Here is a 27,878-nt window from a genome sequence, read left to right as displayed (position 1 = left end):
TTTTTCCACTTATGTCGTTGCCATACAGTTTGGTAACTTCACCAGAATGTTTTTCGTATAAGCATATATTATATATAATATCTGTTATTATAGAAACCTAAAAACCCGAAAGCGATGAATGACGTTTTCAAGGAGAATTTTTATAAGGAAAACATCTAATAATGAATTAGAAAATTATTTAAGATAAGAAGTAGCTATTGTAAAGTCTTTAAAAGCACTTCTGTTTTATTTCTCAATTATAAATAACGATATAGTGTAGTGGATAAAAATTATTGCTGCAGTTTGCTTTTTTTTAATTTTACCTTTCTAAGTCATAATAGTAAGTGTAAATAGTAAGTGTTGTTTAAAAATGACTTTTAAAAATGTCAGAAAAAAAAGAATTTTATTAAAGTCTTAAGTTTTTTGCAAAATTTTATTTAGGTTTGCTTCATTTTATTAAAATACTTAAAAAATGGTTTATTTTTATCAATATAAATGTTGGTAACGATACATTGTTATTTGATTTTCACTTCAGTACCTAAGCATAATTGGGTACTTGAAGAAGATGACGGATACCCACACATATGACCTATGATATCAGCACTAGCTGGTCTTTTATAAACAAAATGGCGTGTAAAGTTTAGCTAAGTTTCTCAACATAAGTTAGAATGTTAATTAAATAAGTTTATTAATTATTAGTTATTAATTAATTAAGTTATTTAAATACAACGCCGTGTCGCACATCGGATTTATTCCACCTACGTTTTTTACTTAACTTAGATTTATTAGTTGTTCATATATTTCACTGTAACCGAGATATATTTTTGTTTTGCTTTCCTGGCAATTTCGATGCATAATGAGTTTGTTTATGTTCTGCATGGCTTCGAGTATGTCTTTGTGTTAAGTAAGAAATATATAGTAAAAGATTTGAAATCTTTGTAACAGAATCTTTGAGTATTAGATGTGACACAAGAATATAGAATGTGTTACTTAAGAGAATGAATGCTTGACGGGTTTGGCTTACTCGAAGTAGTATGGAAAGAACAGTTTCAAGCGTAAACAAATACCACGTTCAAACAACCAATCAAGATCGAGAAACCCACACTACGTCATTTCAGGCATCTATTTCTGATGAAGAGATGTTAACCTTATTGTTCGAAATAGATTTTTAAAAATATATTTGAACGTGAAATTCGTTGGAATGAATATTTAAAAATATGTTTGACAAAGTTTTGAGGATTTTTGGATGTAATAAATAAAAAGATTTTAGATATATTTTGTTTTTATACATAAAAGCAATAGAGATGTCTAAGCTGACGTAACTTCGCTTACCTGTTCTCTGGAAATTCATCAATGATCAATCAATTACAGACGCAATCAATAGGAGAGCGTTTCTATTGGGATAGAAATACAAATCATCTTGCAGAGATAATGGAAACGGAAATCGATTGAATGATAGTGAAACACAGATCTAGTTCACCTTCTAATTTTGACATCTCTATATGGATGCATTCGATATGTTAAATAATTTATTTTTCACTTCAGTTCTTATGTATGATTTTAATTGCGTGCTATTAACTTTAAATATTAAATTTTGGTAAAAAAAGATTTTTCAGAAAGATTTTTCAAAAGAAATAACAGTTTCTATATTTATTTTTTTTTTCATTTTAATTATTTTTTTAAAAATGTATTGAAATAAATAGACGTGATAACAAAATCTCGCTTAAAATAGCAATAATACAATACAACTTATTTCAAGATTAACTGTAGCATTGTATTATACACGAAAATTGCTTTTCACAGGCTTGTTCAATCAAAAAAACATCAAATGAATAAAAAATTCTTTGTCTATAACTTCATGAAAATTCTCGTTTCAAGCATGCTGTTTATTTTTCACCAACTACTAAAATAAGAACTTCCTCGAGGAAAAATATTTGTCTCTTAGTTTTCAATGCTCATCCCTGACATACATTTACATTGTACAAACGCACTCAAGTGCACTCTTCTATAGTTCTAAAGTACCAAAAATGAGGAAGGAAATAACAAAATAGTTCTAACATATTAAGAACTACTTTTTATTTAATTCTTTTGTTAAATTAAGGTGATTCTTTTCTCCCAAAGATAGGAAATCATTTAGTCGAAACAACTTTTATTCATAAAATCATTTTAAAATGGTCGTTGTTTATAACTGAGTTCGGCAAGTTATTTAAGATGAGGTTAAGATACTTTCAACTTACCTACTATTTATTATCATTATTTTATTTTACAACCGTTGAACAACCTACCCAATTTTAAGTTCACGACTACCAATGTTCAACTCAGTAGCCTTGTATCCAATCCAGAAGACAAGGGAACTCTTGGATAAAATATTGGGAGAAATTGGCCTTCCTAGAAGTCTTTTTGATGGAACTGACCAGCATTTGCGTTTTATGGAAATAAAACTTCTCATGGTTAGCCAGACAGCAAGGGAACTCTAACCCAAGATTCTATCATTTTCAATATTTTTCGTTAGCGTTTCGTTCGGTTCGAACCGGATGTGGAATTCGTATTGACAAGCCATCACTAGGATTCGAAATCGAGTCACTTCATTTGGAGGCAAGCGCTCTATCTTCTGAGCCACCACGGCTCTTATTATCTTCATTATCATTTATTATAATTATCATTTTTTTAAGACGTCAGCTATTTGCGTTTTCGCTCTGCCATATATTGAAACTAAGTTTCACACGCTTATTTATTTTTTACTATCACCAATAAATTTTGTTTTATTATCGATTCGTTTTATTATTGTTTTATTTTTATTTTATTATCAATTATTCATTTATATATTTATTTCATTTACATATTTGTTGTTGACGTATGCCTGTTTAGGCAGACGGGGTGCGATTGTTCTTGTTTACCAGTGGCGACATCTATGGCCAAGAATTTGACTTCTGCCACACCAAACGTCACACCCGTTTATAGGGCGGATTCATTCATACATCCATTCATTCATCCACAGATCGTAATTTTGACCTGAATCAGAGAACGATCGATCTCCGATCCAATACCCCCAGAGGTTTTGATTTGTTATGGGAACATGGAGGACTTTTGCGACTCGACAGATTTAACGTGCATCAGTCACTTTACTACACGGGGAGTCTTCGGCCGGTGGGGTTCGAACCCTCGAACTCTCGGACATGGGCCCAGCGCCCTACCGACCAGGCTATCCCGGCCTTTTGTATATTTATTTCATTTATATATTTATTTCATTTATATGTTATTATATTATTTCCTGCATTTGAAATATGAAAACAAAATTAAATCACTCAACAGACACTGGTCAGTCTCTTGCACTCGCTATTTCTTTCCCATAAGTGCTCGCAATTTCTAAGAATTGCTTAAATTGTCAGCTAACCGATGACGCTTTCGGAATTACCTCTCATTGTTTATGTTAGAAAATGATTTCTGATTTCTGTAAACCAACCCATGTAAGATACAGCTTTATGTAGTAAACAGAATTGAACTATCAGAACTGTGATTGACTACCATATGATAGCTTAAAAATTTCAATAAAATAAGAATAGAACAAAATTTATGTGATTCCAGCAGATCACATTTGAAGGTTGACCAGTTGAACTGCCAAATCTATGATTGAATATTGTATGAATACTTCAAAAATTTTTAACTATGTCTTGAATCCCATAACCGAGAAAGGGATATATATTCAGTAATTATCAATAAAAGTTATAGAGAAAAATTGGAACTGAATTGAAAATTGAATTTCAGAGAAAGCAAGAAATGAAATATTGGAAGAAATTGACCAAGATACACCTTGATACGAAATTTATGTTAACAACAAGTAGCTATTGTTCAGAAATCGCCTATAAGGTTCCCCTTAATTGGAATCAGCTTGAAGACCATCGGTACCATATACATATGGTTGCTCTTCGGAGGTTGCGGTTGTTTAGAGGCGATTATTAACGAAGGTTTTACTGTATTTGATTGCCATCAAAATAAAATTTATGTAAGTTATAAGGGTAATTATAAGAAATGATTTATTGAATCCCTTAAATAACGGTATTTATCAGAAATATTTATTTTTCATCCGTTCTTAATATTTTTCTCTGTTATAATTTTGTTTTTATCCAAAATGAAAGACTTATTCCCTTATTGGATATAAGCTCATTGGATAAGAAATTCTTTTTGAATCGGAATTCCGTTTATCGGGAAAAAAATATACTGAAACAACAGTGGGAGTTGACGAATGAAGTAAGCAGGAGGCACTGCCTTCTAATAAAATTAATAAATACATTTTAATAAAATTGCAATAACGGTGAAGAACAAATTTAGTAGAATTTTCTCACAATAATTAGTTCATTAGAGTATTCTATTTACAAAAGTCTAATAGAGATTTTTTTTCTTCTTGTAAAAGCAATTGCTATTTCAAATTACCTTTCACAAACGCTCCTCTCTTCGTTTGTTGAGTTCGGATCAATTTTGTTACAGAATTTTGGGGGGAAAGTAATCAAAAAAAGAAAGAGTTCCTAAAATTGATTGGTTAAAAGTTTTTTTTCGTGATTAGATTGTCGTGACCTTAACTATATTTAATGTTTGATTTTGAGTTTCACGAAGTAGTACAGGTAAAATATTCGGGTAAAAGATTAGTTAAACTTACTTTTTGCTATAATTAGGTCTGAATTTACTAAGCACACTGTAAAAAATTTCGGTTGAAGTACCGTCACTTGGGTGCCTCAATCATAAAATTTATTTTATCCGAACCATTTTTTATCCAATTTTGCAATAAAATATGAGATAGTCATTTTTACAGTGATATTTTATTCATTTTTAGTGATTTAGTGAAGATATAAAAACAGAAATATTAAAAAAGTAAATTGTTGTCAAATTTTGTCAAAAGTTTGAATTTCGTCAAAAATCAAGTGATTTCATGACGAAATGAATATTAAGACATATATACTTGTCCCAACATAACCGTATATCATTGTTTTTGGCCTTTATTTTAATAAAAAATCGTATAATTTTTGACGAAACGTGAAATCTCTCGCATTTGAGGAAACTGTTTTCCCACTATTGTATCATCTTAGTACTTTGCATCTTAGTACATCTGAGAAATTTGCCAGAGTTAAAAGCAGTTTGCATTATATGATAGTATGACACAGACATTAGTGCGGTCTGCTGTCTAGCACACGTTCCTCGGGTACTTCTTTTTCCTCCGGTTCCTCGGGTATGTCTGAGTACTTTTTTTTATGTTCTTTTGCATAATTAGTTCTGATAATCAATGTTACGCATTAAGCATTTTACTTTTTTAAAAAAATACATTTTTTAATTCATTTCCTCACACTTTTAAAGAAGAGACGAATTAAAATTGAGTGATAAGATATTTGCTAATATATACATCATATATGCATAGCGTAGCAAATATCTGAAATTAGAACCTAATAATGACTCTTATGCTAAGATATGAATCATTATTAAGCACTAAGGCATTTTTTATGGATAAAAAACGGTTCTTAAGAAATCTTTGAATAACGTTAACTCTGAATTGTGTTTTTTATTATGAAACTCTAAAAGACTAATTAGAATATTTAGACAGCATTGAACCATGATTTCATAAGGTATTATAAAAGGCCTCATTTAATTCATTTGTTTTGTTTTGTTTCTATTACAGGTCGCTGGATGTGCAGTGATTGGCTGCATGCTCTGGATCTTGGCGACATCGCCCGCATTAAGAGACTTTTTCATGGGAACTACAGTGAGCTAAATTTTTTAATGAAATTTATTATAATATTTACTTAACTTGATCCATATAATTAAAATTCCATATGAAATAATTCTCTCATTAATCAACACTCTCAGAAAAATTGGTTTAACATTTAATCTTAATTCAAAGAAAAATTTCTGCAACCTTAATTTGATGCTAAATTGGAGCAAGTTTGCGTTTTAAGTTAATACAAAAATATCGACAAATCGAATTTAAGAAATATGTACTGTAATATTGTTTAAAATATTGCTCCCTATTAAAGCTTAACCTGAATAAAGTTTTAAATTAAACAATGTTTCCTTTTTAAATTGAACCATAATATAAATTAATCAAGTTTAAGGAATACGGTAATATGATTCAACATAGCACCATATTAATCTCCATTAACAACACGTTCAGAAAAATCGGTTTAACATTAACCACGATTAGGGAAAAAAAATTTCTACACCCTTAATATGATGCCAAATTCAAATATATTTCTGATTTAAGTGAGAACCATAGTATCAAATTATTAAGTTTACGAAGTACCATAGCGTGGTTTAAGATAGTTCACTCTATTATGGTTTAATCTTAATAAGGTGTATAATTGACGTCATCACACTTTTTAACTGTGTTCAAGAGTAATAGCAGTGCGCATGCGTTGCTATGGCGACCGCTGCTGTTTGATATTTTTTTAGAATTCTTTTTTTTTTCACTTTTAATTTTGTTGTGTATTAAATTGGTGTGTTAAATTTTGAGATATGGGACCAGAGAGATCCCATAAATACTTCTTGAGTTATGAATAAAAGAGAATTTCATCATTTGAACGATATATTTGTTTCTATTGTTTTAATTAAGAATCAGAAATTCTAACCTACAGTTAAAAAATATATATATATATATATATTTAAATATTGAATGGGCACACAGTCGTTCCCCAACCCAACCATTTTGGTTTTTCATCCAATGAAAGCCAAGAAAAGCTGCAGACTTCGTCACTTTACTTGGGAGTTTCTTCCACTTGCAATCATGAACTACCAATTAAAATTGGTTTGTATCTTTTGATAATTTACATCTTTTGGGTACTATAGATAAGTGCCATGTGATATGATCAATTCATTACAGAGTAAAATTTTAAACCTTACAGTCACATCGACAGCAAGGTCTTAAAAATTTGACGGTTTTTGAGGCTATATATTTTTAAATTATAAATTCCAAACTTTTAGTTCAATCAAAATGGTTTTTTATCGGAAAAAACATTCCAGAATTATCATAATTTTTAATTTTATATAGCAACTATCAAACTAATTATGTATTCAAATTTTAGATTTTTTACTTTTGTGCACTTTTTGACTTTTATAACCTATAAGGCTGAGTGATGTAATGCTTACTCACGCACATATATATATATATATATATATATATATATATATATATATATATATATATATATATATATATATATTTACAAAAATATATTTTTGCACCTTAGCGACAAATATTGTAACGTATACTCTGCCATACGCTGTGTTCTAAAACTGACCCAGAACAGTTCCGCGAAAAGCCCAGTCTAATACAAAAACGAAAGAAAAAAAGGGAAACGAAACCCCGACGCTTCCGCCTGCAATGACCGGAAAACAATTATGAGTTGTTATTTTATTTATATTTGTGTTGTGAGATGAAACGTAGGATTTGGTATTTATATTTGTATAAGAAAAACAAGAGATTGTAATTATTCATACTGAAATATTTGTGTTAAAGACAACAAAAAAATTTTTTGAAATGTTTGACTAAGTTTCTGAAATTGATCACGCCTGTGTTATTGGATGATTAAAATGTTAGGATTCTTTTTTTTTCGTCAATCTTGCACAAAATAGAATGTTTGTTGAAAAAATAGTTTTAATTTTTCAATTTGGAACGCCCCTAAACGTTTTTAAAACTTGGCTCTATCTTTCCAATGATTTTAGATATCTAAACTGTCACGAAATCTTGAAAAAAAAAGTTTATCATACTAAATATGGGATAGAAGATTGAAAATTTACGAAGAATTATTTCAATTAAACTATGTTTTAAATATATTTAGATATGAATAAGATCCTATTGTTTTAGATACTGCAATATATTGTTCGGTGATTTAAGATACAAATGTTATTGAATAATTTTGAATATAAATATTATCTAACAGTATTAGGAACAAGTATTATTCAATAGTTTTCGTACAAGTTTTATAAAATAATTTTTGGCACAAATACTATCTGGTAAATTTAGATGCGAATATTATCGAACAATTTCAGAAACAAATGTCATTTAATAATTTTAATAGAAATATTAGTAAATAATTTTGAATTCAAATATTATTTATCAATTTTAGATACAAATATTATCTGATAATCTATCTATCTATGTTATATAAAACGCTAATACGTACGTATGTATGTATCAATAAAACCGATGATATTTCTTTTCTCGAGGTGGCAACAGTTTTCATTTCTAATTGATTGGATTCGGCGCGCAAGAGCACGTAGTGAGCAAAAAGATAACAATAACCAGAGTGAGCATTATCAGGTTGTTCAATTCAGATTCATGCACTAAAAACATGACAATATTTAATTTAAACTCAATTAGGAATTAATTAATTAATTGAAGTGAGAATGCTTTAAAAGGCCGCTGTTGAATTGATATTTTTCTACTGGGAGCTACCTAAACGTCTAAAAAACGTTTAAGTGTTTGTATTGAATGCATTGAATTTTTTTTATATTTCTCGTTTATTTATGCATTGAATTTTCACGGATTAAAATGCAGAATATTAGTGAAGCAATATTTGATAATTTATTTTGCTAATATGTTTCTTATTTAGCTAATGTTTTGATTTTTTCACCATGTACAATCTAAATAGCTAATATACTTTTTTAAAAGTCAATAAGAACATTGGTAGAATTCTTCTACATAAGTACAATACTATGTCTTTGATGATAAAATACTATGTCTTTGATGATAATATATTATGTCTTTGTGCTAGAACATTGTGTTCATTGGCGAGCGAGCGCAGCTAGCCATGGTTCACGGCGTGAACCACATAGGATTGCGTAGCAATTCTCGGGGGTTGACGAGCGTTAGCGAACAGGGGGCGGAGCCTCCTAGTATTATATAAAACGCTAATACGTACGTATGCATCAATAAAACCGATGATATTTCTTTTCTCGCGCTGGCAACAGTTTTCATTTTTAATTGATAGGATTCGACGCGCAAGAGCACGTAGTGAGCATCATATGGCTAATCTATATTATATAAAACGCTAATACGTTTTAATTGATAGGGTTCGGCGCGCAAGAGCACGCAGTGAGCATCATATGTCTAATCTGGTGAATTCTCACCGAATTATCTAAAAAATTCTCACAAAATTATCTTTATCGAAGCCGATGCTTTACATCCGGCGTTCAGTACTATTTCATATTGTTTTACAACACATGGTTTTGACCCTCTGGTGGGAAAGACTTTAAAACAAAACTTACAACAGTTACTTTACTGAAATTTACTGAAATTTAGAATAGTGTGATTAGGAAAAATATGCGAACTGTTTGCAATTTCAAATTAATATTGAAATGCGCAGGTTCAGAATTTTCTACAGTGAAAAGTTTTCGGATCTTCAGTGTTCAAAAAAGTATACAAAAGCTAGACGTTAAGAATGTATCCAATGAGCGAGCAAAGCGAGCATCGGATCCGTTCCGGGGGTTGGCGAGCGCCAGCGAGCAGGGGGCGAAGCCTCCTAGTTTAATATAAAAATTTTATTGAATAATTTATAAACTAATATTAACTCATAAAAGGGCATGATAATTTTTGATTGATGAAAAGAGGATTTTGAATAAACAGACTTCAAAAAATATAAAAATTGATAATTAAATTTTTACGATTTTAAAAATATTTATTATACTTGCGTAACTATTAAAATTAAAATTTTGTTTCAATTTCAATTACAGTATGAAACAATAAATCAATAATAAATATTGATGAATATTGATCAATAATAAATATTGTTTATACAAAATCTTCTATTCAACAATAAATATTGATGAATAGAGGATTTTGAATAAACAGACTTCAAAAAATATAAAAGCTGATAATTAAATTTTTACGATTTTAAAAATATTTATTATTATACTTGCGTAACAATTAAAATTAAAATTTTGCTTTAATTTCAATTGCAGTTTGAAACAATAAATAAATAATAAATATTGATGAATATTGATGAATAATAAATATTGTTTATTCAAAATCCTTTATTCAACTATAAATATTGATGAATAAAGGATTTTGAATAAACAGACTCAAAAAATATAAAAGCTGATAATTAAATTTTTACGATTTTAAAAATATTTACTATACATGCTTAGCAATTAATATCAAGATTTTCTTTCAATTTCAATTACTGTTTGAAACAATAAATCTGTATGCCATTATGAGTATGTAAATATATTTAAGAGCCATTATTAAAAAGTATTGAGATAAATTTATGAGTTCAAATAGTGTTAAACTTATTTAAAATACAAATTTAAAATATAAAATATGATTAGACGCATAATAACACCAAAAAAATGCATTTTTATGAACTGAAAAATAATGAATTGACAAAAAAAGTAAATAAAATTTAAATCTCTAGATATGAGCTTATACCTAATGTGAGTTTGTTAAAAAGTTATTATTTTAATACCTGTTTTATTTTGTGATTAGTATGCTATGATTTGTTAATGTATTTTTTTAACAATATATTATTTTTTTGTTAGATATTCTCCTATGTCGTAATTGGTATTGGAGGTATACTCTTCTTAAATGGTATGGTTTTTTTAAGCTTTTTTTTTTAGTTTTTAATATTTGGTATAATCTGTCCATATTAAGAAAATTGGTGATTTTTTTTTGTACATTAGGTCTTATAGGATGGATTGGGTCTTATCGAAGAGGAAATTGCGTGATGAAGTTGGTAAGCGTACATTATTTTTACACAATTAAATTTTTACGTTCCATATTCTGAACATGCTGTAAAAAATCACTGCTCAAATTACGGTAACAAGTACAAAAACTGAGGGTGCCAGTATTTTTTTTACCGGAAAATCCGTTTTCATAATAAAATTTTGCGGAACAAGAATTTTGATGCATCGCAATTTTTACAGTAACATTCACTGTAAAATCGTTGAATCACTGTAATTAAATAAACAGTTTTGTTACAATTTTACTAGTAGAAATGAATTTTAAAGCTTCAGTACTCAGAATGCCTCTATTTTTTGCCAGGAATTTGATCCGGAATTTTTCACAGCGTGTGTAAGTCTCTTGACACAAATAATCCTCAAAAACTCAAACAAAAAGCATACTAAAAATAAAAACTTCTAGGACTTCAGTATTGAAATGGAAGAAATATCAATATGCTTCAAGCTTTTAAATAGTATGCTCTTCATTAAGACAACGTAAGTGGTAAAAACGTGAACCGGTAATAAACAATAAAATACATAGCTTCCAACGAAAAACGGTAAAGGCAAGTGAAATTAATTCAGTAGAGGAATTAAAGTTATACCACGGTAGCCAAGGTGACGGGCTACTACTAAAGGAGTCACATTGGAAAAGAATACATTTTCATGCGCACTATAGGGGTGGTTTTTCCACTTTTTCCTTAGTAGTGCCATTTCTTGTTTCGAACCTGTTTCTATTTTCCTCACTTATTATGTGCTGACCAGAAGAGGAGAGTCGTGTTTGAGATATCCAAAAACAATAACTTTTTTTTCTATTTAAACTATGAAGCATAAAAAAAATTTTCTAGGAACAAAAATCTGTTGCTTCAGACATTTAATATTTAGAATATTTAAATAATTTAATATCGTCAAATAAGGGTGTTATTTGTATACAATGTCGATAAAGTGAAATTAAAAATTATTTGTTTTCAAAGTTTTGTTACATGAATTTATTGTTAATTATCTCATTTTACAGAAAAAACAACTGCCAATATATTATTCTAATTTTGAAATGTTTTCGTAGCAGAACAAAATTAATATTACTACAAAAGAAAAAAATTGCAACAGTTCTGCTTTACTTTACCTTTGATATTTATACTTAATGTAATATAATTATCAATGTAAGTTAATTTAATTACTTAACATATGATACGCAGTAATTCATACTCATTATTCCGATAATTCTTCTGAAAATATTTTACTTTAGTTGCCGATGTCGTGATCTTTTTCAGAAAATCTTTAAAAAACTTTTTCAGATTCTCTAATCTAGGTAGTAAAATTGTAATTTTTAAATCCTTATATTCTAGCTGCATTTGAAACTTTTTTAGGGTAAAACTTTTAAAATATTTTGTTTTCGTTGTAAATTTATCCTTTTTAAATTATTAAAATGAATAATGCAGAATCGCTGTCTTACAATTGTCAATGAAACATTAAAATTAAACATTTAAATAGTATTTAAAACACTTCTTGAATTGTCTTAGTGAAATGCTTTATTTTAAAGCAGAAACAACATGAATAAAGTGCATAAAAGACATGAGTAAAGCGCAACATGAATAAAGTGCATAAAAGACATGAGTAAAGCGCAACATGAATAAAGCGCAAAAAAAAATGTCTTCACCAAAAGTACATCGCATAAAGTATACCTTATCCACACTTGCTTAATTTTAATTAAAAATTTATCATATTTGAAGAATTATGATAGGTGGCACAATATTGTAATCTCGAAATCATAACACTTCTATGGCACTTTTTAATTACTTCTTATTAAATGTAACACTTAAGTTGGTGTCATCAATCGATTTTTACAGTAAAATATTGTAATGAAACTATCGTAATGCGTAAACTTGTATGAATTGTGAATGTTATTAGTAAATTTGACATTTTCATTTTACTAGTTACTTGATCTTAAAACTCTGATTAGTCTCATTAGTATAAAAAAGAATTTTTTTAATTACTAATCAATTGCTAAAATAATTTCACTGCATAAAAAAATTTAATACCATAGTAAATTGATCAAGTGTGGGACAAAAAATTAATAACCCATTTATGCTGTTGGAATTTCTTTTCTAAAATTTCGGTTAAATAACCGTAGCAGTCTGTGCATCCGTAGCAGGAACCGTAAAATTTATGGTTAGTAACATTCCTTTACGATTTTGCAACCATTTACAACAGCAAAGTTTCTCCATAGCAAATCCGTAAAAATGAATTTAACTGGGCATTATTGTTGGGTTAAGTTTAACTTTTTGATATGTAATGGACATCATAGCTAGGTTGAGAAAGAGTCGTGTTTTGTGAATGAAATGTAGCTTAATTAGTTTATCTGTTGGTGCCATCTATCTTGTGAGAGGAAAAATACTGGACTTTTTGTGTTAAGCAGCTATGTAGAGCTAAAATCTATGCGTAAATGAGAGTTTCGTATTCCAATTGTTCAGGGTCACCATTTGAGGAGTGAGGGATACTAAAAACTCTCCATGTGTTGAAACAATGAAAGAAATATTGGGCTGCCAACCCTGGGATTCGATCCCTCGTCAAGCGGTCATGAAATTGACAGATTATCCTTTTAGACCAAAGTACTCGTAGTACTCCTTTTAGCTTATGTACTCGGCTGCAAGAATTAAGTGATTTCTTAATGTTTGTGTAGTTGGGGAGGAAAAATTCTTGTTGTTTAACCGTATTGTGTGATAATGTTGATTAAATGATAATCCTCACATTTAACAGTTCGAATACCATTTTTTTCATGAATATTTAATTAGTTTGGTTGAATACGGTAAAATAACAGTTAAACAAAGTTGTTATTTAAGCATTTTTTACAGTGTAGTGTAACAATCTAAGAGTTTAGATAAGTGATCAACTTTTGAAAGGGAAATTTAATTTTTTTTTAGTTACGTACTTGCTAAATAAAGTCAGTTTAAACAAGTGATAAACTTACAGAGGAGGTCAACAAATTACAAAAAGATATAGTAATGCAAAAGTTCTTTTTTACCATATTTTTTTAATCTATTGCTAGACTATTAATAATGTAATTTCTTATGGTTATATATTGTAACGTAACAGAGTGACAACTGAGCTAAAAGCATCAATTCCTCGAGAGGTAATGCTAAAATAATGTTGCTAGAGAGACACACACGAGAAGTGATGTTCTTTTTTTTGTTGTTGAAAAAGAGAGTTTTTTTCTGAGAAGAGATATTTCGTTTGGGTAATATTTTGTGATTTTTTGTGTGAATGTTTAAATAAATTGTTTGGTACAACTCACGTCTTATTTCTGGTTGTTGTGACACAACAGAATTTTTCTGGTGGCAGCGGCGGGATATAGTAAGAGTAGTTGATTTAAGGTAGTCAGTTATTGTATATTTAGTTTTTTATCAGTTGTAAATTATGGCTTTTCTTAATAAAGCGAAAAAAGTGGATTTGATAGAATTGGCCGACGAATTAGGTGAATCTGTTCCACCTCAAGCAAATGTTTGTGAAATTAAAAAAAATAATTCAAACTAGTCAACATTATGAGGCTGAGGATGTAAAGATGTGTTTGACTCGTATAACGGAGGAGAGAATTAGGCGAGAAGAACTTGAAAAACAAGAACGGCGAGAAGAACTTGAAAGACAAGAACGGCGAGAAGAACTTGAAAGACAAGAACGGCGAGAAGAACTTGAAAGACAAGAACGGCGAGAAGAACTTGAAAGACAAGAGCGGCGAGAAGAACTTGAACGGCAACATCAATTGGAATTGCGTAAACTCGAATTAGAAGCAAATTCTCAAATTCAGCACCAAAACAGACCGGTATCAGGCGAAACAAATCATAAAATACAGATTTTACAAATAACACCAAAATTTAATGAAGGTAAAGATGAAATGTCGTTGTATCTGATAAATTTTGAACGTCGAGCAGAAATTGCACAAATTCCTAAAGATGAATGGGTGCCTTACCTATTGAGCGTAGTACCACCCGACATTTCAAATATGTTGGCGAGAGAGTCCCCTAATGATGCCAATAACTACGACTTTGTAAAAGAATTGATTCTTAAACAATATAAGCTTAATGCAGAGGAACTCAAACAAAATTTTTATCGACATTTTAAATCACCTGAAAAATCTTGGCGAAATTTTGCACAAGAATTAAATTGCTATTTTAGCGAATGGGTTTCTGAAGCAAAAATTACCACTTTCGATGATCTTAAGAGTTTGATGGTTACCGAGCAAATGAAACGTCATGTACCAAATGACATGAGAGATCATTTTCTTGAAGATTGGATGGAATTGAATTCTTATACCAAATTAGCCGGAAAATTGGACGACTATGAAAGTTTAAAAAACAGTTTCAAGGAAAAGTCTGTGTCTTATAATCGAAGTAACCAAGATGATTCTTGGCGATTTCCGAACCAAAGTGATACCAGAACTGAAGAAAAGTTGACTTGGCAGAAAAATAATGTTAAAGAAAATGTTCGCGAAAGAGAATTTGAAAGAAGAAGACAGCTTAGATGCTATGAATGTGGTTCTTATGATCATCTACGCCCTCAATGTCCCAAGGCGAAAACAAATTCTGAAACTGTGGCTTCGCTTCACGTTTCGGAATCAAGGTTTCCTGATAGTATAATGACACCATATACGAGCATTGGCGTGGTAAATGGCGTTGGCATTTCAATACTACGAGACACTGGCGCAACCTTGGATTTAATTCCTAGGAGATTTGTAAAACCTGAAATGTACACGGGTGAATCTGTTTGGATAAAAACTCCAATACAGGAAGAATCATTTTGTTTTCCATTAGCCGAAGTTGAATTAAACTGTAAGTTAGGAAAAGTGGTTACTAAGGCAGCTGTATTAGGTGATTCTCTTGATAAAGGGTATTATTTATTGGGTAACAAAACGGCTGCTCTATTGGAAAATTCGTTTGAAGTCCCAATGATAAGTGCTGTAATGACTCGAAAACAAGAAAATATGAATGAAAGGAGGGAAGTGGAAAATAAAGATAATGTACAGCTCGGTATAGTCGATTCCAATGAACACATCGTTACTTCTGATCAAACGGCGAAAAACGATGACTTACTCACTGAAAAGATTCGTGACTACAATTTTACTGTTTATTTTCCTGTTTATTTTCCTTTACTGTTTTATTTTCCTATATACCGATAAACAAAACAGTTTTATGTCAACCTATATAGATCAGTTTTGACAAAATTTTATGTATGTTTTTTGCCATTTCCTACTTTTGCAAAGAAAACTCTGTGGAAGGGAGGAGTTAGACTGTAACGTAACAGAGTGACAACTGAGCTAAAAGCATCAATTCCTCGAGAGGTAATGCTAAAATAATGTTGCTAGAGAGACACACACGAGAAGTGATGTTCTTTTTTTTTGTTGTTGAAAAAGAGAGTTTTTTTCTGAGAAGAGATATTTCGTTTGGGTAATATTTTGTGATTTTTTGTGTGAATGTTTAAATAAATTGTTTGGTACAACTCACGTCTTATTTCTGGTTGTTGTGACACAACAATATGCTTTGATTATTGTGAAGCTAAATACGTTCATTAATATTGCTAAAGGTATTTTTCAGAAAAAAAATATGGATTCCCATTCCATTTTTCCCATTTCCTTCTCCATTTTTCACTATAGAGAAATTTATAAACGCAACAACTTTGTTTATCGTGATGATTATTAGTTAGTAACGAATTAAAATTGTTGCGCTCATAAAGTTCTCCTTTTATTAACATGGAAGAAGGTATGAGACAATACTGATTTGACTTCTTTATTTATTTTAGTTTTTGTTGGTTGCTGTCCTGACTGTAGCTGCAGAGATCGGTGGTATTGTAGCATTTAACATTTTAGATTTAAAGGTAAGAGCTTCTTATTCAGTATTTCAAAAATTGAGATAGCTTTTTTTTGTCTGCATTCGAAAACTGACCATTATGCCCATTCTTTAGATGACTGATGTTTTCGAAAATGGATGGAAAGAAGTTAACGAAAACACAAAAAATATAATTCAAGATCAAGTAAGATTGAGTAGAAAATGGTGTTTCAGAATTCCTATTTCAAAGTATCCTATAAAATTCCACGAATTAAGATTTATTTCTATACTCTTTTATACTTCACGATTTTTTTAAAATTCATTTTCAAAATTTTAGGAATGTTTTATGCTTTCAGTAATTAATTTAAAAACCATCTGTTTGTAGATTATTCTAGTTTTATTTTTGGTAATTGGTGAGAGTACCTTTCCAATCTTATTGTTTCAACATTCTATAAATGTAAAGTAGTCAGAAAAACAAAGTCCTGAATAACTTTTGATCTAATGATCAGATTTTTTACGCACTAAGCAGTTAAAAACAGGGTTAAAGGTAAACCCAATTAAAATATTTCGTGTTTACTGCTCACTAAATAATAAAAGAGTAGATATTTTTTTAAAACAAACATGCATTTTTTCTGCGATATTAGACTTAGTATTTTAAAGAAAGAAAGTCTCAAACTGAAGTCTGAACTGAAAGTCTAAATATCAGAACAGTTAAAAGCTTAAAACCTTTTACTGATGATTTTTGAGTTTCCACAAGCAATAGGTTATTTAAAAAGGTATCAATTAATAATCATTTACATCATCAAAAACTTTTTAGCCGTTATTTATTATTTAGCCATTAAACTACCTTTTTAAATAAATAAAAGACGACTTTAACTCAACTCACTTTTTATTTCTTTTATAATTAAATTTCTCACTTTTTATTTCTTTACATATTACTTATATACACCGAAGAGCCATTACATTATGACCACCCTCCATCTATAACAATGGGCTAGCCCAGGTTTTCATGGTTTCTCGCCCAGAAACAATGTTTTCATGGGGCACTTTAGGACCCATAATACTCATAGAACAATCCCTGATGTCTATAAGCTACTTGAACATAGTTACAGACCAGGTTCACCTATTCATGGCAACAGTTTTTCCTGCAGAGGATGGTGTTTACCAACAGGATAATGCACCATGTCATAAGGGTTGAATCGTCGAGGAACATTCCAGTGACTTTCAAGTCATGTCTTGGCCCCCAAATTCACCTGACCTTAATCCAATAGAGCATTTGCGGTCCTACTTGAAAAACCAAATTCGTGCTGTCACGCTACCCCCTCGCAATGTGAGGGAATTGCAGGACCAGTTGGTGAGCGCTTGGTACCAGATACCTCAGACTACCTATCAACACCTTGTGGAATCAATGCGGCGGGTGCTAGCAGTTTCGAGGGCTAATGGTGGTCTTACATGTTATTAGCAGGGTGGTCATAATGTAATGGTTCTTCGGTGCATATCTTTATATATTACTGAAATTGCAAGAACATTTTGAAATTATGTTCTGAAAAAAAATATAATCATTTAAAATATTGAAGAAAAATATAAATATTAATTGAGTGTGATGTAGAATATATGAAATTATCCATACTAATTTAATTTTTTTCTTTAGCTTCATTGCTGTGGATTCTTAGGTCCAGAAGATTTCACAGTGAATACTGAACCAATCCATGAAAGTTGCTACACAAAAATCACACCCGGAAACTCAACATCGACTACGACTGAAGTTAGAAAATTAAACAGGGTAATGAAACTTTGATATTATTGCTTATATACGTATTTATGTCATAACAAAAAAAAATTCATTATTTGTTCGTTGCTTCAATTTGCATTTAATTTAACTATTAAGCTTCTTTTCAATTTCAGTTTTCTCCCCCTAATCAGGTGACTAGCAAAGTTCGGACGCTTAATAGGGTGATTAACCAATTCTTTTTGTTTATGTTTTATATAACTATTTATTGAGTTTGTTTTTTTGAGAATTTTTATGTTGTTCGCATGCTCTGCATGGTTTTTTATGCATGTCACCTTAAAAGTTTATTTTTCAAGAAAGTTTTCATCTCAATTCTAACAGCACCCAGTACTAAGGTGAATTTATCCCGAATGAATTAGATATAAGATGTGGAGATTTTTTAAAATTTTATAAAGATTGTGCAGCACGGGCAAAAGTAACTATGTATCCTAATGCAGTGGTTTCTTTGTTTTTCCGACGAAACCATAAATGATCAACCACCTTTGAGGCGGAGCTCCGACTTATAAACAAAGTAAATAAAGGTAATTTTGTATGTATTCATTTATTTTGACTTTTAGATAACTTTTTATTTTATAAGAGGAATGAAATCTCTTTAATCGACATTTCAGCATTAATAATCTTTAATTAAATAATTTCAAATTAAATTAAATCTTAAATTAAATTTTTTTTCGTTTTTATTAAGCAAAAGCGTCTCAAATGGTGAGCAGAAATCCAAGTATTAATTTTAAAAAAAGTAATAAAAAAAAACGTTTAATCTTATTAAAGAATTTACATTTATCAAAAATTACTAATTATCCATTTCCACATGTGGACTTAATTATTTTTATTTTGTTTATAATGCCAATCATGTTAAAAGTACAAAATAAAGTTAAGCAGAAATTCTATAATCCACCATACAACCTATAAGTCAACCTCGATCAGATCTATGTTCCTTCAAGAATTTTTATTTTATTTTATTTTATTTTACTTTATTTTATTTTATTTTATTTTATTTTATTTTATTTTATTTTATATTATATATTTTACAGAAAACTTTATTTAATTTATGTAGTAGGCAGTATCTCCCCTCTTACCGACCTTTATGTAACTTTATATTAAGTTGGTAATAAATAGCCATTATTTGTTTTAAAGTGTGAGCCATTAATGTAGTGTATTGTTTAATGTGTAGGCCATTAATTGTTTTAAAACTCAGAAAATTTTGCAACAGACAGGTGTAAAATAAAGAGAATTGTCAAAACCACAATAAATTGGACTTGAATGAAGTTTTGAACAGTTTTTGGAATAGTAATAATTTAATAATTTTTTTACAGTAAGTGATTTCGTCACATTCATGAAATGTAGAGATTCATAGCCAATCTCTTTTACAATGTATTTAACTTTATGCTAAAAATATTGATTTTTAATTAACTTAATAGAAACCTGTTTGGCTTTACCTTTTAGTATTTATGATTTTCCATGAAAAATACGTCAAATATACCAAACTAAGTATGTTTCAAATTAGAGGATATGTTTGGAAAATTTTACTTTGCATATTGTATGAAAGATGCTGTGATATATATATATATATATATATATATATATATATATATATATATATATATATATATATATATATATATAGTAATATTACTTACATTTTTTCATTATTTTTGAACTCTCATCCGTTGTGATCATATAACATTGAATACTACGGTTTCTACATTTTAAACATGTATTTTCAACATTTATGTTCATCAAATGTTTTTCTGAAGATTTGTATGAATTTTAACTGACACGATTGTAATTACTATAATATTTGGATGCCAATTTTTGTTCAAACTATCATTTAAGAGGGAATCATACTTTTCTAAAAACAGTCGAACTGCAATTAAGTATTAGTAAAAAAATAAAATGAATAATAATAACTATGTATATTAGTATAATCACTCCTTATAGTAATCGATTATTTTTAAAAAAATATGTAAAATTAATCTCGCACAAAAATGTAACACACCGTGATTGCAAACCATAATAATTTCATTTATCAAAACTAAAAGAATGACTTAAACAATTGTTTAAGCTTACTTATTATTTGAGGTCAAAAGCTTTTTTAGCAAAACATGTAATTAAATTTTCACAAGACAATATTTGTAGTTAACTAGAAGCTACTAGAAATTGTATAATTTCCCTGGACAAAAAGTTAGTATAAAATTAATTACACCACAAAAAAAGTAGTTTTGTCTGAAAATTCAGCCTATTACCTTATTTAAGTGCTAGTGTAAGTATATAAGTGTATTAAGCGTAATGCGTGTATCAGTGTTTAGTTATCCTGAGAGAATTACAAAAAAACTTAACACAAAAATTATCGCATTATAGCAGTTGTTAATATAAATACAAGTAAATATTTAAAGGAATACAAAGCATAAAATCATTTCTACTGTTCAAAAAATAAAAAAATAAGCACCCGGAATATCTTTTGATCTAATGATTAAATTTTCATTTACTCAATCTCAATCTTAATTATTCGGGTGCATACCCTACAAGTCCCGCAGTCGTTAAGACACTGGTTAAGTTGTTAAAACTGATCGTTAAGACACGGTTCCCAGAAGATCACCGAAGTCAAGCATCACAGGCTGCTATCAGTGTGCGGGTGGGAGACCACTTGGATCAGTCTGCGTAGGAACCGAGGTTGTGCGGTATGGGTCCTCGTTAAACTGTTCTACCGTATAGTGCTCGACTTCGCGTGCAGGTCATTGGGCTACAGAAGCGGGGGTGCCATCCCCTCTGCAGAGGATCAAAATTGTGATTTCTTGTCTTCGAATCATCCTCAGGGATGCTTCCCAGACCGTCGCCAGTAGCCCATTGTGCAACTCTAGTGCGACGTAAATGAACTACAACAACAACTACAACAGCATACCCTACAATATGCTAATTTATTATTGCAAACCTTATTTTAAGATGCGAAATCAGACACAATGCATTTTTTATGAATAAAAATACTTAATTTTCGAAAGATTTGTAATTCTGAAAATATGGGAGGTAACCACAATTTTATTTCCAATATCTGAGCACGAGAGTGTCTACCCATCAATGTTAATTTTACTTTTTGCGTATTTCTCATCTGAAAGAAGTTGTATATTTAAATTCTTATTTTGAAAGACCTATTCCACCGATTCTTTTCACATTTTCCATTTTGTCATAAAAATTCTGAAAAATTTTTGTATTCTTTTAAATAAATTTTATGCCTCGTTCAGAAATTTTTGGGCTGTTATTAAATTAAACAATGAAAAGTAATAAATAATTATACAACGCAATATTTTACATGGAATTTGTTTTCTCAAGAACAATTTAACTGATTTCGTTCAAAGTTAATATTTTTCCATGCAACGTTACGTTATTTAAAATGGGGAAATAAATTTCATACCTTACAAAACAAAACTTTTTGGACCATCATTAAATAAAATAAATATAAAAAATAGTAAATAATTATTAGGTTTTAATTTTTGTCAATATTTTTAGGATTTTGACATCATTAAAAAACAATTTCATTATGAAATTCAAAGTACTTTTTTTTGGTTTAAATACTATTATTGGTATTGTTTTTTTTCTTGTAATTGTACCTTTTTAATCAATTCTTATTTTGTAGATTGGTTGCAAAGAGAGATTACTGGAATGGTTTTATATGAATAAGTATACATGGATAGGATCTTTAGGAGGAATTCTCCTGTTTCAGGTACATAAGCTCTTACTTTTCGATGAATTTAATACTTGGGCATAATATGTAAGATTATATCACCACTGTTCTTTATACTTTTCAATACTTTTAACGAAAGAAACATCAGTTTTTGTGAATTATTTTATAAAAGTTGGAATAATATTAATTTATTTTAAACCAGCACTATAAAAAATTCCGGACCAAATCACCTGAACTTTGAGTTCATCATTCATGAAATCCATTTCTCCGCAAAATCTATTTTTACCATAAAATATTATACCGTAATTTTAATATTTATTTGATTCGAGTGAATGAAGGATTTTGCGGTGGTCATTAGTGTAAAAATTACTGTATATTAGAATTTTGTTCTGTAACGTGTTCCGGTAAAAATAAATTTTACGGTAAAAGGTATCGGCATCCTGAATACCGGTATTTTTTACGATAATTTCATCTTGAATTTTTTGCAATGTATTATTTACGAGCAACCCTTTTTTTTAATAAATCACTTATAAATATGCAAATTATTATTGAAAAATCATGATTTGGGCCTCCTTGATGTGTATTGATTGATATTTTTTCGCATTTTTGTTAGCATGCTATACAAAATGAAAATATATCCTAGGCCTATTAGTTTAACTATTGTTGCTATTATTACTGGTTTTAATATAAAGGTTTGATCAAAGCTTCTTAAATGTCTGAGATTGCAGATACAAATCTTTGCCTATAAGGAAAAAACTAACTTATTGGGAAGAACAAGCAAAAGACCAGGTTCATCGCGACTAAAAATAAATGTGTATGTTTTTTTTTAATGATCAGTTAACATGTTTGGGAATTATTTTAAGCCATAATAATGAAACTGAAACAAAAATTAACAACAGAATAATTATGAATAATAGTTGGTATTTTGGATTAAGAGGAGAGTTCAAATCAAAATTGTTGGCTGTGCACATATTTGAGTGAATGTGGGTAGTCATATGAGAAAATGAGAAGATTTAATTATTTTTTATTAAATGCAATACCATCTCGATGCCGCAAACAACTGAAAAATAATTAACTTTAAACATAGAAATGTGACGCAGTGCATGACTCGAGTACAATAACATAGTAACTCGACGTGACTTAGTGATTCACAGAATGACGTCACTCACATTATCTGTAAAAGAAAATATACATGTTGCCAACACGTAACCGAAACTTAATTCTGTTAATTCAATATTCTCAGAGGAATAACATACCACTCCAGTAAATATACCTGAGTAGGGAAAAAATACAGCTATTTAAGAGTGACTCGAAAGATCTTAAGAAGAATTTTTGGTGCAGTAAATGAGTGGAAAATACTGTTCAACTTTTAGCTAAACAGCTCATATAGAGAACCAAATATACTTAAATTTATTAAAATTCAACAGATGGGATTGCTTGATCATATCAATACATATGACAATGAATAATTTTTCTCAATCCAAAAAGAAAGAAAAAGAGAGGCAGACCACATACGAGATAGTTAAATAATATGGAAGAGGGTCTGAGCAGTGTGAGAGTTAATAGATTGAGAGTAGTTGTGCATGATAATTCAAGTTGTGCATGATAATTCAAACTGCGTAGCGCTGCTTGGGACAGTCATGTCTGGCAACCAGTGCTGTTAGAAGAAGACGAAGTTTTAATATTAAACTAACATTGGGGAACAATCCTTAACATTGGGGAAATGTTTGTTTATTGCTGCGTGAGATTTTTTAACGCATTTGAATATTTTCACGAGACTGATTTCAAATTTGCATTCAGTTTTTATCTCCAGGCTCCAGTTTGTTTATTAAATCACATTTTTAGTCTATTTTTTGTCGAAATACGCAAGTTTAAAAACGATTTATATAACAGGAACTCGACTAAATGTTGCAACAAACTTCTAGGGGAGTAAGGGCACATCACCAAGATTAAAATTACATAGGAATCCATGTCCGGAAATGTTATCACACACATCTGGGGACGTTCCCCTATTATGTGTTCCTCGTGTGCTTCTGAACTGGTCATAATATGGAATCTCCCCTAGCCCTAAACGACTACATTTCCGGGCTTGGATTCCTATACGAATTTACTTGTGATGATGTGCCTTAACTTTACCAGAAGTTTGCAGCAGCATTTATGTGATCCCCTAATATATGTATCGTTATTAAACTTGCACATTCTGATAAAAAATAAATTAAAAATATCATTTTAAAAAACATCTGTAGCTTTTGGAACAAAACTAATGTCAGGTTTGAAATCCCTCACTCGAATTTGGCAAGATCAAGTATTTGCATAAATACAACAAAAATTTGTTCCCCAGTGTTACGGGTCACTTATTTACGTTAAAATGACAATCTGTTTCATAAACCGTATTTCAATTAATCATTCTATTTCGATTGTGGTTCCTATTCCTAATGCTTTTTTAATTTGTTTTTGTAAGTTTCACTTCAAAATATTGATTATGTACTCTAAACTTTTGTCAATAAATATCATTATTTATTATTTTCTCCACCTTTTTCTAATAATTGATTACTATTTAAATGTATGATAAGTTTTACAACAAAAAATAAATTGAAAATCAATAATTTAATAATGGAATTGTAAGTTATATTTCTTTGTCAGTTGTATAACACGAGTACTCCAGTTGTATAACACAGATATCCTTTTTCAGAATTTGCTATTTCTAATCCCTTATTTTCCATAAGTTGATACTAACTCTGTAGTTTATATTTGTTTAGGTAGCGAGTGTTCTGTTTGCTGTTTATTTAATCAATCAATTAGGACGATCAAGACGATCTTCTTCAGAATCATTAGATGTTGACGTTGATCCTATGCATCATCATCCTCAACCTTACTTTTGACTATCCCCATCAGGAAAAGTAGTCAAAACTACAACTACTGGTCATCACTACAAAGAAAGATTTTAAGTCTGAAAGCAAAGACTTGAAAAATGTTGGCGGCAGGGACCAATTTTGAAGTGCATAAGATTTCAGACATAGACCTATTCATCAACAGAAGTTGTTCACTCCCCATAAAGGGACTGCATGTCACAAGACTGATTTTCCCTATGCTGATTCTGTCGGGATTAAGTAATTCATAAAATTGCGTTATTTTACACGATTTGGTTACAATTTGTATTTGTTTGATATAACTGTCTCTGTGTCTTATAATGCGTGGTTTAGTTATTGCTGCTATAGCTCAAATTAAATGTTTTTCTACTGAACTTTAAAATTACATTTTGAGATAACTTAATTAAAAACCATTCTGGAAGTAAAACACTCTCAGTTATGAAAAAAACTCATTTTTGAAGATTCAGCATTTCTTGGGATATATTTCCTAAATTTCTGTCAGTCATTTTGTCATAAAGCCACGTGTTTTTTATTTAAACACGACGAACTCACATATATTTGACAAAACTGAACTCAATCGTGTGTCATCTCATCGCAATCAGGGAGTTAACTGATAATTTTGTTTACTTGGTTCTAAAAAAGATTGCATTTAATAATGGGATGGTACAGGGTTCAGTGCACTCCCTTTTCAAGCAAATTTTTTACGTTATTTTTCTGGCATTGACTAAATACTCTTTCACTTAATTCTCTTTTTATTTTACGTTGTACTCCCTAATTAATTGGTGTAATCAATAGCTCGCAATAATACTTTTAACGAATTTTGTATCCTTAAACAAAAAAAAGTTATTGATTTTTCGCTATTTAACGAAATTTTCTTTGGAGGATTACCCAGAAAATAATTTCATCAATGATGAAAAAACGTCTGGGTGTCTATTTTTTTTCCAGTAAACAAAACTACTCATTACGAGATTTGACTCAATTATATCAAATAAATAAAACGCATAAATGCAATGCTCAGATTATTGATGTATTTGTATCAGGAATTAACATCCCCCTTCCAGAATTAGCATATATAAGCTTGAAATAAAACGAATAACGTGCAGTCCTTTTAATTTTTTACCCATGCATGAAATACTCAATTTTTCATCTTAATATATAGTTAACTAATGTGTTGTGTAAAAATGTCTTAAAGCAGTATTCTATAGTGTTGGGGAAGTATCATATGATCCTTACGTCCCTACACCACGTGATTCTGACGTAGTTGTTTGTGCAATGTACATCACGTGACTCTTCAACTGAATTGATTGCCAAATATTTGCATTTGTGACTGACTTGAATGTGTTTGAACTTTATAAGTCATTCCAAATTTTTATCAACTCAACATTGGCCTTTACTGAACTGAATTTTAATGACTGAAATATTTTCTAGAAAATCATTATTTTAAGAATAATTTCAAATTTGTATGGCAATTTTATTAGTTAAGTATTTTCTCAATGAATAAATACTATATAACATAGCGCAATTTTACTGTCGATGATTGCATAATTTCTATTACAATTCTGACCTTGTGACTTTAATGCAATTGTATCTACAGTAGATGCACAGAATTTGATTTTATGTTATATAACCTCTCTAACCAACAAACATTTTTATTGTTCAAACAAATTTATGTTGTTAGAAATCAAAAATATCCTTCAATATTTCATAGTACTTGAGTACATCTTAACTAAAATTTGTGTTTAAGTATTTTCGTAATATTTAACAACTTTTTGCGTATATTTTATAATAAAAAATAATAATAATTTTTTATTGAAAAAAATTTTTTTTTAGAAATTTATATTCTAATTTGTCAGTGTATACTAAAAGTTTCTTTATGACTTCATAAAATCAACAACAAAAAAAAGACAATTTATATTTATAATGGTGTACATGTAAAACTAATATGGTTTTTACTATGAATTTTCAGTAATGTTGAAAAGTGCTGCATAATGTAACGCTTATAAACATGTTGAAATTATATATAGAACCTGTAAAATCCAGTATTTACATAATTTAAATTACTATGATTTATCAGTATATTTCAATACAGTTTCGTAAACTGAACATTTGTAAGAATATTCTTATAGTTCTTGCTTGCTTTAAAAATTCGAAACAGAAAAATCAATTAATTGCTTCAAATTATTTAATGTACAGTTTTAATGTTGTACTAAATAACAGAACAACTACTTAAAATTTTCTATGATCAGCTGCAAATCGTTTTGTACCTTTTATGCTTCTTACTGGTGTAAATAAAATATTAAGTTTTCAAAAAAAAGCATTATTCTTTAATAATTTATTTGTGTAAAAACACTAGGAATTACAATTATTCTTGTCGTGAAAAATTGCTTATAAATTTTGGTATTAAAAAAGAATAAAACAAATTAAATTCTAGAAATTTTTTTCATAATTTCAAATTAAGTAAGTGTTTTAAGCAAGATTTAAGAAACTAAGGGATTATTAAACAATTTTCTTTGTTCCGATATTTGTACTTACCTACAGAATCTATTAGAAGATAAAAGCTAAATGAAGTAATGAAAAAAACTGCCTTTAGATTTGAGGTTGAATAGTTTTTAAGTTAATCAGTCGATTAGTTATACATTATATTTTTACAAAAAATAAAAGCTCAAACGGATAAATTGATTGTTTGGTTAGGACAGTTTAAAAGTTGTTAAAATTAAATATTTTATCATAAAATATTAAACTCGATAGAAATTTTTTCATTAAAACATAGATTGTTTTACATAAAAATCCTATCTGTATATTTCATTGTTTGCATAATATTACAACTTTAAAGAAACAGAAATTAGTCAATGAAAATGTAACAGAAAATAAATTTTCAGGTATATTACGCAAAAAATATGGCATTGTAAAAATTCTGCACTTGAATTCTCATTGAAATTCCAGAAGTTTGCCCCTACATTATTTTTACCTTTCATAACTCAATGCACATGCTCATGATTGTTTGATCATTTAAATCACTCATTTTCATATTCAAGTAAAATAATTGATAGCTATAT

At 29.4% G+C, this 27,878-nt stretch overlaps 1 protein-coding gene across 2 annotated transcripts in view; it reads left to right on the top strand.

Moving 5' to 3' along the window:
• LOC107447385 (tetraspanin-9) overlaps positions 1–26,510 on the top strand; it is a 66,724-nt gene extending 40,214 nt beyond the window's left edge. Inside the window, exons 2-10 of one of the 2 annotated variants that reach the window (XM_016062288.4) lie at positions 5,645–5,728; positions 10,498–10,546; positions 10,639–10,691; positions 16,465–16,539; positions 16,627–16,695; positions 18,142–18,273; positions 18,396–18,443; positions 21,905–21,991; positions 24,712–26,510. In XM_016062288.4, the coding sequence (XP_015917774.1) occupies positions 5,645–5,728; positions 10,498–10,546; positions 10,639–10,691; positions 16,465–16,539; positions 16,627–16,695; positions 18,142–18,273; positions 18,396–18,443; positions 21,905–21,991; positions 24,712–24,834 (720 nt within the window). In that variant the 3' untranslated portion in view covers positions 24,835–26,510. The remainder of the gene's footprint in view (positions 1–5,644; positions 5,729–10,497; positions 10,547–10,638; positions 10,692–16,464; positions 16,540–16,626; positions 16,696–18,141; positions 18,274–18,395; positions 18,444–21,904; positions 21,992–24,711) is intronic. The other variant, XM_016062289.4, reaches the window with a different exon arrangement.
• Positions 26,511–27,878: the final 1,368 nt, after the last annotated feature.

Source organism: Parasteatoda tepidariorum, chromosome 10 (assembly GCF_982258835.1).
Source record: "Parasteatoda tepidariorum strain Cologne lab strain chromosome 10, Ptep-v5.0, whole genome shotgun sequence".
In the NCBI taxonomy this organism is placed as follows: Eukaryota; Metazoa; Arthropoda; class Arachnida; order Araneae; family Theridiidae; genus Parasteatoda; species Parasteatoda tepidariorum.
Note: the sequence above shows the minus strand (reverse complement) of the source record. Positions and strands in the feature narration are given on the sequence as shown.